The sequence below is a fragment of the Molossus molossus genome, unplaced genomic scaffold (genome assembly GCF_014108415.1).
Source record: "Molossus molossus isolate mMolMol1 unplaced genomic scaffold, mMolMol1.p scaffold_m16_p_17, whole genome shotgun sequence".
NCBI lineage: Eukaryota > Metazoa > Chordata > Mammalia > Chiroptera > Molossidae > Molossus > Molossus molossus.
This window is the reverse complement of record NW_023425352.1, coordinates 34,785,362-34,803,698: the sequence shown is the minus strand read 5'-3', so window position 1 is coordinate 34,803,698 and position 18,337 is coordinate 34,785,362. Positions and strand designations below refer to the sequence as shown.

Below are 18,337 nucleotides of genomic sequence, written 5' to 3'. Positions count from 1 at the left end.
AAGGGAGAAATATCTGTAATACATTCAACAATAAAGATGAGTTAAAAAAGAGAGAATATTCTTTTTTCCCAGAAATTTTAAAAAATGGATTCTTAAGAACATCTAAAGTTTATGAATGTTTAACTTTCAAATACTCAACATGGAAATGTCTGGTTGCCTATTGCTTTTCTAAATTCCTGTCTGATTGTAAGAATAAATATGTACTTCTGAGCCCTGAGGCAAGAGCAGCCTACGTGTTAGATTTACTTTTTAAATACGGCTCTCATATGATTCACAGTAGAATATTACTACATCTTTAGGAAGATGTTTGGAAAAGGCAAGAGGTCATGGGGGAGAATTACCCTACAGTCAATGGTAAGGCCATCCTCTGTTTTGAGAGACTGCCAGACTGGAAGAGAGCAATACCAAGGGTCTCTTGGGTGTTTACAGGAAAAACTGAAATCAAGCCTCTCATTTGTAGATCCTCATGTCATCATGAGACAAATCAGAATTTGGTCTGTCTCTAAGGAAAACAAGCATGACAGGAACCATCTGTTATCCTATGAACACTGATTTTTCTTCCGTGAGAAAATAACTTGGGTCTAATTGACACCATTACTACAATGTGGGTTCCACAACTCTCCCCAAAGATGTGGCTCATATGTCCCTAAGACTGGCTTTCTAAAGGTCTGCTCAGAAGAGTTGCTTTCTCTCTGATTTTCATTTGCATCTCTTGCTTCGTTTTCACTCTTCACCTTACCTGACCCAGGATCCCCTCCATCACCAAATATCACATCCTACTCATCTAGCCAGTGCTTCTTATGCTTCATAAACCATGATTTGTCTGAGTTAGAGACCTATGCTCATATCTAAGGAGATGGGATTTTCTGTTATTCTCAATAGATAACTTCAGCAAAAATCAGAAAAGCATGAAAAAACATCCTGTGGGTTAAGGAGGGTATTAACGGGTCCTTACCCCAATTAGGAGGCTTTCTACAGAATAATAAACATTGGTTTAAACAATAAAGATATTTACAGTATTACCTTTCAGAGGTGGGGAACCTTTTTTCTGCCAAGGGCCAATTGGATATTTATAACATCATTCAAGAGCCATACAAAATGATCAACTTAAAAATTAGCCTGCTAAAAAGCTGTGGTACATATACACAATGGAGTACTACGCAGCTGTAAGAAAGAAAGATCTCTTATCCTTTGAGACTACATGGAGGGACCTGGAAAGTATCATCCTACGTGAAACAAGCCAAACAGAGAAAGACAAATATCATATGATCTCACTTATCTGGGGAATTTAATGAACATAACAGTCTGAGGAATGGGGTAGTCCCAGAGACGTGGAAGTGGGGTACAGACTGACAATCCCCAGAAGAGGGGATGGTGGGGGAGAGATAAACCACAGAACTTATATGCATGTGTGCATGAACAGTGGACATGGACAACAAACTGGGGACAGGGCAGGGAGGGAGGGGGAGGGGGGAATCAGTGGGGGGAAAAGGAGAAACATCTGTAACAAAAATAAATTAATAAAAAAGAAAAAAAATTTAGATTAAAAAAAAAATTAGCCTGCTATATTTGGCTAGGCTCATTTGGTGAGGTGTGTGATGTTAGCTGGTATTGATTTCGAGGGCCTTACACGGCTGGTGGGCCAGTCATTACCCACCCCTAGAAGATGAAGTAGGTATACTCCAGGTTTAATTCAATGGCTCAGTAGCATCATCAAGGACTCAGGTCTTCTCACTTTCCGCTGTGTCATCTCATTGTGTTGGCTTTTTTTTTTTTTATCCTCACCCGAGGACATTTTTTGTTCAGATAGAGTGGGAGGGAGAGAGAGAGGAAGAGAGAGAGAGAGAAACATCGATATGAAGGGACACATCGAGTGGCTGCCACCAGCACGACCAACCAGGGCCGGGGACAAACTGCAACCGAGGTACGTGCCTTTAGCGGGAACCAAACCCGGGTCTCTCTGTACCGCAGGCCGACGCTCCAACCGCTGAGCCAAACCGGCCAGGGCTTGGCTTCGTTTTAAAGCTGTCACCTCTCTGGTTGCAAGATGGCTGCAGCAGTTCTAGTCATTACATCTGGACATGCTAATGTCCAGGGAAGTTGCCTCGTCCTAGTGTGTATCTTCCTCTCACATTTTAAGAATTAAGTTTTTAAGATTATATTTAAAATTATTGACATCTCTGTGCTGTCATTTTTTCAAATCATTAATAATATCTATTAAAAAAAAATGTCGCCTGGTTGGTGTGGCTCAATGGATTGAGCGCCGTCCCATGGACTGAGAGGTTCGATTCCTGGTCAGGGCACATGACTGAGTTGCGTTGGGGACGTGAAGGAGGCAGCTGATTGATGTTTCTCTCTCACATCAATGTTTCTACCTCTCTCTCCCTAAAAGAAAGAAAAAAATCAGTAAAAAATATTTGTGTAAAATAATTTATGTTAGTAAAATTCATAAATTGTATTAAATTTTCCTGAATAAAGTAGGGATTTTTAGGGTTGGAGTGGGGAGAGGGGTATATAGACTTTGGAAGGTAAGAAGCTAGTGGGCTTAAGTCCAGTAGGAAAGTTTAGAACCAGGAGCAAATGTTTTGAGCTAGGACTTCTTGGCCTCTCAATTTCTTTTTTTAAAATCTCCTTACTTCTAAAAGATTTGTATTCTATAACTTGCCTTGACTAAACTCTCTAAATCTCATTTAATCAATAACAACAACTACTGCACTACCTTCATAATATCCATTGTAAGCATTTAATTCACTGAATACCATCTCCTTTCCTTTCAGCATATTTTACTGCAATATTCTTTGACTCAATGGGATCTCCAATTCATCGACCCTATAAAGTGCTGACTGTTCATCCCCCTATCATTTTTCTCTTTCTTAGAACCAAAAATATTCCCAACTGCACAGTAAACTGACCCTCATATCTCAGTAGCCAGAATTGAGTCACATGCTCTTTCTAAACCAAATCTGGTAAGAAAAATATGGTTACCAGGATTGGTTTAAAACAATCAATATTTTCTCCTGAGGTGGGTATAGAGAGCTCTTCCTCAAAGGTGAATACCTGCACCTAGATTCCAAAAAAAAGGAAGAATAAATCTTGGATGGTTAACCAAAAGTAACTGCTATAGTATTATGTATAAAATGTATCCTTTTAGCACTAGTTACAAGTGACGGTTTTTTTGTTTGTTTGTTTTGTTTTGTTTTTTTAGGAGGAGCCAAAGCAATGGCTAGTCTTCATTAGAAACAAGAAACTTTACAGCACATTTTGAGTTAGTGAACAGTGGGCCAACTGGTGGGGCACCAGCTTATAATGGGGTTCCACAGCGAGGGCACCGCTGGGTCTCACCTTTGTGCAGCCAGAACCAGATGACAGCACTGTTGTCCTCTTCACAGATACAGCCCACTATTCAGTTGTTGGTGATGGGGGGGACCAAATTGGGGGTCTTCCTTGGTACCTGAAGCTGCCTTTGGGGCTAGCATATTGTATGGATCCAGTCCCTTCCGCGCAGCCAACATGACCTCCCTCTCCAGCCCAGTCGCCTGGCCATCATCAGTAGGAACAACACCTCCAGACGCCATAGAGCACACCGCGGCCACCCCAGTGGGACCACGGGCCCTCAGGGCCTACACGACCAGGGCTCCAGCTCCGCGAAGTAACCTTGAAGCCATTACAAGTGACAGTTTTTGACATCACTTTTCATTTTTCAGGAATAGGGTAGGCATCAGGAAAGGAAACACAAAAATAGCTGTTTCTATCAATCATATTCTAGAATTGGTTCTTCTAAATCCTTGTTGGATGCCTGGAAGTAAGGCAGCTAACCTCTGTCTCAATGTCCATATCCACAATAACATAAATATTGTTCTGTCATGGGAGAGCTGGAAAGATAATTACACTGCATCAATGCAAAGCAATATTACTTCTATACTTTACTTACCCATACTGCCTGTTTGTTCTATTTTCATGTATTCATTCATTCATATATCTTTTCAACAAATAGTTGCTAACAGTCTACTTAATGTAAGATATTGAACGAATATTTTGGGATCACAAAGTTTTCATCATGGCTCCTGCATCTAAGGTATTAACCAATGAATGACCTAGCAGCAACTGTTCTCTGTCTCGGAGTACAGAATCAGTAAGGCAGTGTATGATGTAACACAAGAAAGGTGCAGTGGGGTAATGAAGGGTGTTGTTTGTGGAACTATAACATTGCTTTAATTGGAATGTGAACTGTCCTGTTTACGAAAGTGCCTGCAGCCAAGTGTGTGAGTCCACAGGTACCTACATTGCTTTTCTATCTTAGATATTGTTTGGTTTTAATATTTACTGATATATAATGTAGGTAAAGCAATGATATAGGTTTATGCTACAATAAAACAGTGAACAAAAACTGAAGGAAAATTGGCTCGTCATGGGCTAGTGAAACAATTGAAACTGACATTAATGGACTAAGAAAAAAACAGCTTTTCCAAGGAAGAACTAATAAAGAAATAACTTTCATTTGGAAAGCTCTCCATTCTTTGGAATAATAAGGAAACACTGGTGACTTTAAACTCAGCTAACCAATTATCTTAAGAATCCAATAGCTCAAAGAAATTTTTCAATTTTGGAATACCCACATTTCAGAAAAAAATAAAATACGTTAAAACGAAACTGCTTTTTTCTTATTTCGCTTAACATAATACTCTCCAGGTCCCTCCATGCTGTCTCAAAGGGTAAGAGATCTGTCCTTTTTATAACTATATAGTACTCCATTGTGTAAGTGTACCACAGCTTTTCTACCCACTCATCTACTGATGGACACTTGGGCTGTTTCCAGAGCTTAGCTTTGTTAATAGTACTGCTATGAACATAGGGGTACATATATTCTTTCTGATTGGTGTTTCAGGCTTCTTAGGCTATATTCATAGAAGTGAGATCACTGGGTCAATGGCAGTTCCATTTTTAATTTTTTGAAGAAACACCATATAATTTTCCATAGTGGCTGCACCAGTCTGCATTCCCACCAGCAGTGCACTAGGGTGTCCAGTTCTCCACATCCTCACCGGCACTTGTTGTTTGATGATGTGTTGATGGCGGCCATTCTGGCAGATGTTAGGTGATACGTCAAAGTCATTTTAATTTGCATCTCTCTGATGATTAGTGACATTGAGCATTTTTTCATGTGTCTCTTGGTCATTTGTATGTCCTCTTTGGAGAGGTGTCTATTGAGGTGCTCTGCCCATTTTTTACATTGAATTGTTTGTCTTCCTTTTGTTGAGGTGTATGAGTACTTTATATATTTTGGAAATTAACCCCTTATTTGATGTATCATTGGCAAATATGCTCTCTCGTACACTGGGTTCCTTTTTCATTTTTTAAAATCTTTATTGTTGAAAGTATTACAGATGTCCCTCCTTTGTTCCCCTTGGACATGCTCCTCCCACACTCACTTTGTCTGTGCCCATTGCCCTTTCCGTGTGATGCTGGTTTAGGCCAGTCAGAGAAAGACAAGTGCCACATAATCTCACTTACATGTGGAATCTAATGAACAAAATAAACTGATGAAAAGAATAGATCCATGCCCTGGCCGGTTTGGCTCAGCGGTTAGAGCGTCGGCCTGCGGTCCTGAGAGACCCGGGTTCGGTTCCCACTAAGGGCGCGTACCTCGGTTGCAGTTTGTCCCCGGCCCTGGTCGGTTGTGTGGGTGGCAGCCACTCGATGTGTTCCTTTCACATCGATGTTTCTCTCTCTCTCTCTGTTCCTCTCTCTCCCTCCCACTCTCCCTGAACAAAAAATGGAAAAATGTCCTCGGGTGAGGATAAAAAAAAAAAAGAATAGATCCAGAGACTTGGAAGCAGGGAACGGACTGAGGAACCTCAGAGGGAAGGGGGTAGGGGGTAGAGGTGGGAAGAGATAAACCAAAGAACTTGTATGCATATTTTCATAACCAATGGACACAGACAATAGTGTGGTGAAAGCAGGGGTGGGAGGTGGGAGCGGGGAGGAGGGGGTTAGTGGGGGAAAGAGGGGGACATCTGCAATACTTTCAACAAAGATACATTTTTAAAAATTGCTTTTTTCTATGCTTGTTCTTAAAAAATACAGGGAAAAAGAGGGATTTTATTTATTTATTTATTTTTTTAACCAGGAGCTGGAATCCATACTTATTTTTGTGATGGGATAACAATATATTTTGGATGGAGGGAACCTCTGGAGGAAATTATGTTTCTAAGCAACAATGCTGGCTTGTGTAGGAAATTCTTATAGACCAGGATTAGAAAGTAAATAGCTATAGTTTACCTTCAATAAATGGGAGTAGGAACCCATAGAAAAATATTGGTCATTTAAACTTACCATAATTTCGTGCCTGGTTTCTGAAACAGTTCTGTGGATTTAGAACCATTATTCGATGGGAAGGAAGAATTCCCCACATCAGAGTCCTAGGATGTGTCAGGTCACTAGAAGAGAAGTTTTGTCACTACCAAATAAGGCCCTTAGCAGGGTATAATAGAAAAGGTAAAACAGCAGGCCACCTCCATCGCTGTTGTGTGGTTCAGTGAAGTTCTACACATAAGATAAAACATAATTTAAACAACTCAGCTTAGGTTCGATATGCCGGGGAACAATGCAGTGGTTAGCTGTCAGTGATGGTTGGTTCCTTTTGAGCAAAGGCGTCTTGTAGTCTGCAGAGCTTGTGATCTGTGCCGCTTCCACATTCAAGCAAGGTTGAAGAGACTGCTGTTGGAGCATGGATCTCTCCAGCCCTGTCCGTGCGCGTGGGTCACGCTTCTGCTGGCTTCTTCTACTGCAATAATAAAAAGTACTAAATCAGTAATTGGCAAAGGAAAGGTGAAACATTAGGGCAGTAAGATACTAGAGTTAAAACCTTCTTGGCGTAGGCATAAATTTAGCTGCTTAATGTAGTTGAGAGATAGCAGATATCTGTGAAAAACTGGGCATTTCTCAGTTTACTTGATTAAAGGAAAAGTGATAAAAAGAAACACTCAAATGCTGCTTAAAAGTAACTGATACTAATTTGGGGCCAGGAACTATATAAAGTCTTTATGTAAACTGTCTAATTTAATCCTCTCAACAATCCCATGATGTAGGTAGTATCCCCACTAACAAATGGAAGCAAAACTGTTTAACCTGCTCAAGATCTCATAGATATTAAGTGATGAAGCTGGAATTCAGATACCAGAAAGTCTACCTTCAGAAACTAAGTTCTTAATATTTTCTGTGTTTACATAGACAGCATACTCTTTCCCCCAAAAGAATTTAGCATTTTTTTCCTTTATTGTTTCTGGATTCATCAGAAAACTGTCTTTTAAAATAACTTATTTAAAAGTACAGTAGATGGTTGTAACTTTTCCACTATGAAGGACACAACAGATTCAAGTCTTAAATTCTCAGATGCTCAGAGCTGACCATCCAATTTTTTTTTTTTTTAATCTTCACCCAAGGACACGTTTCCATTGATTTTCAGATAGAGTGGGAGTAAGGGGGAGAGAGAGAGAGAGATCAATGTGAGAGAGACATACCAATTTGTTGCCTCCCACATGACCCCAATGAGGACCAGGGATAGAACCGCAACCGAGGTACATGCCCTTGACCAGAATTGAAACCGAGACCCTTTGGTCTGCAGGCCAATGCTCTAACTGCTGAGCCAAACAGGCCAGGGCCATCCAACTTCTTCTTTTTTTTTTTTTTTGTGGTTCATGCCCCTTGCGGGAACCGAACCTGGGACTCTCTGGTCCGCAGGCTGATGCTCAACTGCTGAGCCAAACTGGCCAGGGTCAGGGTCATCCAACTTTTAACTTGTTTCCTGTTCCTCTCAAATCCTTTCCCATTCCTCTCAGTTGCAAATCTAAGCCATTTCCAAATTCTATAAGATTTAACTCTCATTCCCCCATCTCGTCAGACAATTTTGCCTACTGTGTCACTGAGGAAACTGAGGCTACCAGGCTTCAAGTCCAAGAACTCTCTCCTGCTAGACTAGCAAATTTACCCACATATACATGCATCTTTCCCATCTCCCCTCGGAAGATAAGGTCTCCTCTCCTCTGGTTCAATCAAATTCCCTGTCAATGCTTTTGGTTCCATCCCCACCTTCTCTTTAAGGAACTTGAACCATTACTTTTCATAATATCTTTTGTGCTGTTTAATTTGCCAAATGCATTGCTACCATGCCCACAGCTTCTTATGAGGGCAGGCAATCCACCCATAGTCCTTGCAAAGGGGCAGCCATATTTTACACCATGTAAATCCCTGTGTACTAACTGCCTGGACAATGTGGGCACCTATTTCAAAGGGCAGCCAATTTACAGCTTGGCCAAAGAATTCAGACATATTCCTGGCATGAAAATAAGCAGGGTCTGTCACCGTCTTAAAACTTTTCAAAGGTGCTCACTGCTTTAAGAATGAAACCCATCTTTAAGTGAGATGAGTGAATTTTTATCATTAGAAGAGTTTTTAAATGATCTTTGATGTATATGTCTTGCTTGTGAATGTCATTCACTTTAATGTGGAAGTAGATTTATACTGTATAGTTGCTGGAGAGCTAAGCAAGTTAATATAGGAATAATAATGTTGAACATTATTAGTAATAACAATACCACTCACAGCTGCCTATTATATGGGTTTTATATACATCATCTTGTCATCATTGTAATTAAAGAGTTATTAATGACAGGAAAGGAGCAAAAGGAAGACCAGACACTATAGGCATGTGATTTGGGCAGCTTCGCCAGGAAGCTACAACTTTATACCCTCCAGGGGTCCAACAAAGGGAAGATGGATGCATGCCCAGTAAAGTTGGGATGACATAGGGAAGGTGTTATTGTCGGTCACACCTGAGAACAAAGGTCATTGGCCAAAATGGGCATGGCTACTGTAAAGGCTTGAAATTTGGGATATTTAATTACCTAAATAAAAGTATTTGCTCTCTAGGACTCTTGGCTCTCTTACCGCTTTTGGGACTCTCGGGACTTGTGTGACTCTGGGTTTGTGGGGGTCCTTTGCATTTGCCCACATGGCCCATGGTCATGCAGACCACATACACAGTGGACCAATGGACTGCAGCTAACCTAATGCTGAACTGGACCCAGCTCCAACATGCAAACTCTGGACAATGGCTCTGTTTCTGGCTTTACTGAAACCCCAGCTACACTTCTTCCATTACTGGACTATGAGAAATGGGACTTTGGAAATGCAGAAATTTAATTTCATGAAAATAAAGCTTTCTACCCTATCTTATTCTCCTGTGGGAGCCTCTGAAATGCTCACTCCAGCAGTTTCCCAAGAATCCCACTCCCACTAGCAATAGAGAAAGAGCACCCACTCTTTTTTCTGATAATAATCTCTGATTCTCACAATAATCCTGCAATGTAGGTTCTGATATTCCAAATTTTCAGATAAAGAAACTAAAGCTGGGGGGACTTAGATAATTTTCTAAGGTCACTCAGTTAATGTGTGGCTGAGCTTGGAGTCTGGATCCAAAGCTTATGTTCTCTTTGTCCTCTTTATACTATATGTGGCTTTTTCCTAACCAAAAACACGGAGGCATTGCTTAATTTTATTGTTTTTTATTTTAAAAAATTTTTTAATATTCATTTTAGATAGAGAGGAAGGGAGAGGGAGAGATAGAAACATCGATGAGAGAGAGCATTGATTGGCCACCTCCTGGGGATCTGGCCCACAACCTGGGCAGGTGCCCTAACCGGGAATCAAACTGTGACCTCTTGGTGCATGGGTCGATGCTAAACCATTGAACCACACCGGTCGGGCTGCTTAATTTTATTTTATCATCTGTCATCTTGGGTTGACATGAAAATTATTGGAGTTGGTTTACATAAGTATATAAGTAACATAATTAACAGATGAGTGATTAAAGGAAGGAGAATAAAATCAAGCTGGGGCAAATTTATTATATAAGAGTGCATGCCATAGGTTTTGTAAGTAGTTAAACAGGGTCTGTAAGGATTGCCTCACTAGGAAGAGCGTTGCCTTTAGGAAGACTTGTAGCTTCTTCAAGGTACAGCTCTCTGGAGAGGCACTTCAGGAGAAAAAGAGTGAGGATGGAGATGATTTACCGCGAGCAATTTGATAGTGTCTTTGGAGGAAAAGTTACACTTAACAAAGACATGATCCAAACTTCTTTAAATTTGAATCACCCTAAGACTTCTTTAATACTTACATTCTTTTCCCAACTGGCCTATAAAGTGGGGTTCAAGTGGAGAAACCAATATATTGTTCAGAGTTATGATTTGGGGGAGGCGGATGTCAGAGATTCTGAGCAATAACCTATGAAAAACCCAACTGCTAATTTGAGTATGTAATTACAAGGGTAGGGTTTGGACTTGGAGTGGTGGTAAGTATAGAGCATGCGTGCTTCACTAGCAGATCAACTGGTATTTGATAACGTAAATCTACTGGACCACGGCTCAGTGCGCCCAATCAGGATTGCTATGTCTTTCTCCCTGAGCCTTCGGTATCCACAAGCACAGTACTTCTGGGGTGCAGTCCCACTTCCGTCAGCTTTGCTAGTCTGGGCCAAGAGACAACCAAAGGCTCGGGAATTAAATTTCCTGGAGAACTGAGCTTCTTTCCAGGTTCCTCTCTGCCTTGTCTACGTTTATTTTCAAACACTCAAGGGGGAACACCTTGGGCTTCCCGACGCGCCCTAGAGCAGGGCCCAGGGATCTGCATTTCCAGCCACCATCTCAGGTGGATTTGATGATGGTTCAGAGACTGCACTTTTAAAAACAGGGTAGACCAGGTAAGGATGGTGACACAAGAGTTAGCAGTTAAAAGCTGTCCTCTTTTGGATGCTTTGGAGGCTAAGGCTTTGTCTGGGCTTAATTCACACCTTAGAAAATCAAAACAGCGTGGAGTCGATGCGTCAGTCCCCAAGACACCTGCTACGGGGAGACTCGCCCACGCTCCAGGCCAGCCGACGCCGGCTCCTCCTAAACCACAGGTCTCCCGGCCATCGGGGTTCTCTGCCGGCCTCCCTGGGTCTCAGGTCCACGGCAGCCCACAGCTCCGCGCCGCCCCGGCCCGCCAGCCGCAGCGGCTCCTCGCAGCGAATCCGAGAACAGGCCGGAAGCGGCCCCGGGCCCGCCCCCTACCCGCCGGAGCCGGAAGTGGAGGACTACAGCCTAGACGCGCCCTCCGCGGGCCGCCCGCACCATGTTCCCCGTGTCTCGCTGCCGCCTCGGGGTCCCCACGGCACCCTCCGCGGTCCTGGCTGTGGCTCTGCTCTCGTCGCTCTCGCGCTGTTCCCACTTGGAGCCCAAGGACCCCGCCGTCTCGGCGCTCAGCTCCTACTTCGGCACCAAAACTCGCTACGAGGATGCCAACCCCGGGCTGCTGCGGGGCCCCGAGGCGCCGCGGCGGGACCCGGAGCTGCTGGAGGAGAACTGCACCCCGGTGCAGCTAGTCGCGCTCATCCGCCACGGCACCCGCTATCCGACGGCCAAACAGATCCGCAAGCTGCGGCAGCTGCACGGGCTGCTGCAGGCCCGCGCGCCCGGGGAGCAGCGGACCGACGCCGCCGGCGGCCGAGACCTGGGCGCCGCGCTGGCCACCTGGCCGCTGTGGTACGCGGACTGGATGGACGGGCAGCTGGTAGAGAAGGGGCGGCAGGACATGCGACAGCTGGCGCAGCGCCTGGCCTCCCTTTTCCCGGGCCTCTTCAGCCGCGAGAACTACGGCCGCCTGCAGCTCATCACCAGCTCCAAGCACCGCTGCGTGGAGAGCGGCGCCGCCTTCCTGCAGGGGCTGTGGCAGCACCACCACCCCGGGCTGCTGCCGCCCGACGTCGCAGGTGACTCTCCGGGCCAGAACCCTGCCTCCATGCTCCCCCCTTCCCGCCCCAAATCTTCCCCCAGATCCCGGACTTCCCCAGCCCCAGCCTCTCACTTCCCTCTGTCCCCCGCCCCCCGTCTCTCGAGCCCCCATCCCACAGTATGGCTGTCTCCCTTCCCATACATGCATTTATTGGTTTATTCATCAGGTATGAATATGGAACCTTCAACATGCAGGACTTTGTCGTAGACGTTGCCCCCAATAGGAAAGGAGCAGACAAGGGCCGTTTTTGATCACTTCCAACTTGACTTGCCCCCTCTGAGCAGCAAACCCTTCCTTTTCTCCCTCCCTGGTTGCTAGTTCTACCGTCGGGCACACTTGAAGTACAGTCTAGGAGTTTCTTTCTCATGCTTTGCTTCTGACACTGTTTGGATTTTTTTTGAAATCTTTTTTTTGTTTTTCAGATGTTGGTTCTAGGCCCACCTCCTATTTTAGGAAGGTACTCTCAACTTTTCCTTACTGCTCTGCCTTGTTCTTACATGTACTATAGAGTGACTGTGGTCCATGGTAATATGTAGTACTTTACTAATTTATTCCATTATTCTTTTGCAGAATATGAGATATCATGTATTGGGGCCCTTTATTTAAAGGTGGGGCAGCTGAGCCCAAGAATATGCCTTGTGGACTAGAGTCAGGCCCAGAATCCCAGGAATGGTTCTTTTTTTTCCCTTCAGAAAAGGTTTAATAGAGACAGTTAATACTAATAGCAAACACTTAATGTTTACTATGTGCCAAGCATGTTTTACATTTATTTCACAAAATCCTTACAATTGCTCTCTGAGGCTGATAGTATTTTCCCCCTATCTAACAGATGAGACATTTGAGAAGCAAACACTGAATAATTTGATTTTGGATAGCTAGTTATGGACCCAGGAAATCGATTTAGAACTTGTCTCTTAACCATTACACTACATAACTTCTGTTTGCCTGTAACTTAAAGATAAGAATAAAAGGCAACATTTTTGTGCCAGATGATCTTGTTCAGTTTTAAGGTCAGAGCTGAGGTGAGACATCATTTAGTTTCAAAGCCCAAGTGAAAAATGAAGTAGACTGGTTTCTCATTTCTCCATTAGCATACTTTCTTAAGCAGTTCAACCATCTTCAAGGGTTCTTCCATGGATTGTGTGTTATGGTATTGCTCTATGCAGGTAATTCAGTTGGCTGACTTGGAATTAGTCACTTGTTGAATTGTACTTTATAGTTTTAGCTAGGCTTTTTCTGTTAATATGAGTGAAAATTCCCCACGAATCTGTTGAAAGTAGAATACACTTTAGTATAGCACAGTGTATACTGGGTGGGTAAAAGTCGTTTTACAGTTGTTCATATGGAAAGTAATACAATAATTAATAAATAATAATGATACAGCAATAAACTCTTTTTTGCATACTCACAGCTGTAAACCTCTTTTGCCCAACCCTGTATAGTGTATACCAAAAAGGTGCAATTGTGGGAATTGGCATTGGCCTTGAAGTACAAAGCCAGGGATCAGAATAGTTCAGAATAGGCCCACCCTTCACCATTATCATCTCACATTAAATACCTTTGCCTAGCTACTTCATTGTTATTTAGGAACAATTGCTTTGCTTGTTGTGTACATCTGGGCTTTTGAGGGAGGACACAGAATTAGATTTTGTATTCTTACAGAAACAGAACAGTGCCTTTATTTCTGTTTAAAGTTGAGCAGTAATTAGGTAAATAACAAGAATGAAATATCCAGATCTACTTGGGAAATTGTATTTTGAGGCCACAAAAAAATGACAGAGATCACTTATTTTTCTAGTTGACATGCTTTCTTAAGAACTGTAATCCAATCTGCAATTAAAGTGGGCAGATTTATCCATTTCAGGATCTTCTGAAATGGATACAGATATATATATATATATATATATATACATATATATATATATATATATATAATATCTCCACACAAACAAGCAAAACAGGATAACTAGATTTGATTTTCTCATTTATATACAGAAATAGTACACTCATTGTTCTTTTCATGGTAAATTATTGGAGAAATGATTTAAAACTCTGTTTTAAATTATGAATCTGAAAAAACTTAAAAGGCACCCCAATGAAGCATGATTATGAATACTTTTCCAATCTATATTCGTTGCCAAATTGGGAAAATAATATAACTTACTAAATTAAATTTTAAATGGGAAATTCTCTGGGAGATTCAGTTTGAAAACAAACTAAATCAGAAGCACCTAGCACAATGAAAAACAAAAGCATTGTATTTTGTGCTGTTAGTAGTTTTTGAACCAAGTAGAGTCTTTTGTAAAGTAAACAGGTTTGAGACAGTTAATTGAGAAAATTAAAGACTCTATTCAGAGTAGAAAAACAGATTCTTGTCTGTTGAATTATCTCTAACCTTGTAATTAGAAATTTTGCTAATTTTGTTTGTTTTTCAAGTTTCTGTACCTAACAGAAATAGTACCTACATAACACATTTTTGTTGCTCTATGTCTTTCTCGACTAATGTGTCCTTATTTCAAATATGAACAAATAGGTTTTTAATGTTCCTTTTCATACTTGAAACAAACTTTTCAGTAATTTGAAATTGTCACTATTCCTTTCAGACATGGAGTGTGAACCTCCAAGAATTAATGATAAACTAATGAGGTTCTTTGATCATTGTGAGAAGTTTTTAACTGAAGTAGAAAGGAATGATACGGCTCTTTATCATGTAGAAGCCTTCAAAACTGGACCAGAAATGCAGAATATTTTGAGAAAAGTTGCAGCTACTTTGCAAGTGCCAGTCGACAATTTAAATGCAGGTAATGTGCCTATTATCTTTCATTTGAATTCTGAAATAGTTTAAATGGTTTTTGAACTCTGAAAGTGAAAAAATATGGAAGCATGAAGTTATTTCTTTTAAAGGGCCACAAGTGATTTTACAGTAAGAACATAATATGTTCTAGGTCAAGAAAATTGTACACCTCATGCTTACTGTTTTTAGATTCAAATTCGTTAAGTTTTATGTAAATTAATATACAAGATTCTTGCTATAGCCTGGAACATTTGTGAGAGCAGAGGTATATAAAGCTTCAACTCTTGGCATTATTTATAAAAGAAAAGTCTCCTCATAAAGTGGCACAAATGGAAAGTCATAAATTTTGCTTTTGAAGCAGTTTAGAAGTACATGTTAATGTTTTGAAAGGATAAATTTTAGAATGTGGAAGGCAGAGTAGTGTGATGAGGCTTTAAACTTAGAGATGCTGAGAAAAGGACCAGTCGTGTCTGTCATTAGGCATTATAGTGGAGATGGGCTGTCTGCAATTTATGCAACCTAGGACACTTTTGAGGGCAAAAGTGGTATTATTAATAATTATGCTTGGACAGTAGGCGGAAAACCAGGACATATGGTCACCTAGAAATGGGAAGTTAAAGTAAGATTTTTTTTTGTTTTCTAGGAATTTATAATGCTTAGAACAGGTGTTGACAGATATGCATACAGGGATTGTGGATTTCATTATATCGTAAATACATTCCCAAAAAACTAGAAGTAGGAGATGTGGAGGAGAAACATACCTGGAGTCTGTTAATCATGGAGCCTAAACGCTTTAAAGCAGGGGTGGGGAACCTTTTTTCTGCCAAGGGCCATGTGGATATGTATGTATAACATCATTCTCGGGCCATACAAAATTATCAACTTAAAAATTAGCCTGCTATATTTGATCAGGCTGATTTGATGAGGTGGGTGATGTTAGCTGGTATTGATGTTAAGGGCCGAAGATCAAAAAAGTGAAAATGCCTAGACTAGACTAGCATTCAAAACTGAATTTTTTCTCTTTTCCCAAACTGGTTGTACACTGGAGTCATCTGTTGCACTTTAAAAATTATTTATTTTATTAGGAAATAACTCAAGCATATAAATAACAATAAAGGCTAATGTAATGAACATTGGTATACTTACAACTTATTTTGATCAAATTTTAACATTATGCTTCAGTTGGTTTCTTTAATATATTGAGGTCTTTTGGTCCCTCTGCAGGATCTTATTCATCTCCTTTTCTCCCCAGAGGTAACCATGGTCATGAATTGAGCATTTAAATCGTTCCATGCCAGTTTTGTTTTTGATGATTTTTAAATTGATTTTTAGAGGAAGGGAGATGAAGAGAGAGAGAGAGAAACATCAATGTGAAAGCAAAACATCAGTCAACTACCTCCTGCATGTCCCCTCTTGGGGATGGAGCCTGCAACCCGGTCATGTGCTCTGACCAGGGATTGGGCCTGCAACCTTTCTGTGTACAAGATGACACCCAACCAACTGAGCCATACTGGCCAGAGCTCCATGCCAGTTTTTATATTTATGTTTATGTTTTTATACATAAATGGGATATTGTTTTGCAGATTTTTAAACATGTAAAAATGGTATCAATAATATCATTCTGAGATTTTATTTGAATTTAACTTTGTTTTTTATTTAATGTGTGTAATTCTAGTACTATATATATATTTTTTAATGTGTTTTTATTGATTTTAGAGAGGGAGTGAGGGAGAGAGAGAAACATTGATTGGCTGCCTCCTGTACGCCCCCTACTGGGGATCAAGTCCAAAACCCAGACCCGGAATCCAATCGGAGACTTCTTGGTGCATGGGATAACGCTCAACCAACTGAGCCATAGTGGTGGGGCTCTAGTACTATATTTTAATATTAAATTTATCTACAGAATTCAACAACTATACCAGTATCTAGTAATTTTCTATTAGTGGGCATTTATGTTGTTAAAGAAGGTTTTTTTTTTTTTTTAAACTATTTTTAGTCTCTAAATCAGTGGTTCTCAACCTTCCTAATGCTGCAACCCTTTAATACAGTTCCTCATGTTGCGGTGACCCCCAACCATAAAATTATTTTTGTTGCTACTTCATAACTGTAGTTTTGCTACTGTTATGTCTTAGGTGACCCCCGTGAAAGGGTCATTTGACCCCCAAAGGGGTCGTGATCAACAGGTTGAGAACCGCTGCTCTAAATGAATAAGGATAATTTTTATTTTAATGATGGAGTAATTGAGAGCAACTTATTTTTGGAGGCAGTATAACCATAGTGGTTAAAATGATGGGTTCTGGAATTAGGCTATTTGAATTTTGGCTCTGTAATACTATTGATTAACTCTGATCTTCAGCAAGTTCCTTAATATCTCTTCGTTAAAGTTTCTTTCTCTGTAAAATGGGTACAGGAATTATACCTGGTTTATAAGATTATTGCAAGGATTATATGAGATTAATTTATGCAAAACATTAGCACAGTACCTGGCATATAGTAACTGCTCAAAAATATTTTAGCTATTTAAATACTTGTTTTTTTTACATAAACAGGTGATGCTGTATGTATTTTCTATAACTTATGTTTACTGAGTAATATATGTCTCATTTTTTAAAATTCTGTTTCATATGATATATGGTTTAATTTCACAGTCAGTGCTAATTAAAAACTTAAATAAAATACTTAACCCATCATCAAATGTTACTGGAGGAAGAGGCTAGAGCTGTTGTAGTCCAAATTCTTTTTAGTTTCATTGGATTAAAATTTATACCTCCGTATGGTTTCTCCAGTTCTTCCCCTTTGGAATGTACAGAGTAAGTCTTAATTCTTTGATAGAAAGGAAGAAACTGAATCATCTCTCTATACTAACTTTATCTAGTGTCTTCAGCTGTGCTGCACATGGTATTCTATAGATATTTAACCTTTGGAAAATTGCAGAAAGTAGTAACCCACAAATTTTACCTTTTCTTTTCACTCCCCAGATTTGATTCAGGTAGCTTTTTTCACCTGTTCATTTGACCTGGCAATTAAAGATGTTAAATCACCTTGGTGTGATGTTTTTGACACAGATGATGCAAAGGTAAGTATTAATTTGCCGTTTCTTTGCTATTTGTAACTAGTTTGGGTGCATAAAACTCTGGAAAACATTCTTCCATTGTGATTTGATTTCTATGTCCGTCCAGTTAAAAACATATTTAACCTAACATCAGAGTTTATTGCTGGAAAAGCTAACAGAACTAATATAATTTAAATTCTTCTTTTTATAGGAAGCCAAGGCTCAGAGAATATGAATGGTTTTCCAAGTACCTGTTTCTTTTATAAGTTTTCATGATAAGTTGAGTTCTGTTTCACTTGGTGGTGGCAGTAATTCATCTACAATTCCTGTCTGCCTACTTTATATGTTTTCCTCTTCTTTCGTATACCTTCTTTGTAGACAGACCTCTGGTGACTCAGAGAGGCAAATTCTGGTCAGTTCTGGGATGTTGGAAACCAGAGAAGTGAGGTAGGAGAGTGCTAATTACTTTTTTAAGTATTGAGGATTGCAGCCTTGATAGAATTCTGGGCTGAGAGTAGGATATGTTTGTATGTATAGATCATTCAGGAATGTGGGCTTTTGAAACCATAGTCATCCCCATCCCTTGCATACATGTGAAATCTTCAGTAGTCCATATGAAAATAAATTAACTTCAAAATTTAACCTCAGATTTTGAATAGTAT

The 18,337-nt window shown here is 40.6% G+C and overlaps 1 protein-coding gene and 1 pseudogene across 10 annotated transcripts in view; one reads left to right on the top strand and one right to left on the bottom strand.

The window, feature by feature from the left end:
- Window positions 1–3,249: 3,249 nt before the first annotated feature.
- On the bottom strand, window positions 3,250–3,665 carry LOC118632725 (annotated as a pseudogene).
- Window positions 3,666–11,150: 7,485 nt separating this feature from the next.
- MINPP1 (multiple inositol-polyphosphate phosphatase 1) overlaps window positions 11,151–18,337 on the top strand; it is a 50,280-nt gene continuing 43,093 nt past the window's right edge. For 6 of the 10 annotated variants that reach the window (XM_036265343.1, XM_036265342.1, XM_036265341.1 and 3 more), the window contains exons 1-3: window positions 11,155–11,806; window positions 14,433–14,630; window positions 17,602–17,699. In XM_036265343.1, coding sequence (XP_036121236.1) covers window positions 11,170–11,806; window positions 14,433–14,630; window positions 17,602–17,699 — 933 coding nt within the window. In that variant the 5' untranslated portion in view covers window positions 11,155–11,169. Of the gene's footprint in view, window positions 11,807–14,432; window positions 14,631–17,601; window positions 17,700–18,337 lie in introns of all 10 variants that reach the window. The other 4 variants (XR_004960000.1, XR_004959999.1, XM_036265337.1 and 1 more) reach the window with 2 other exon arrangements.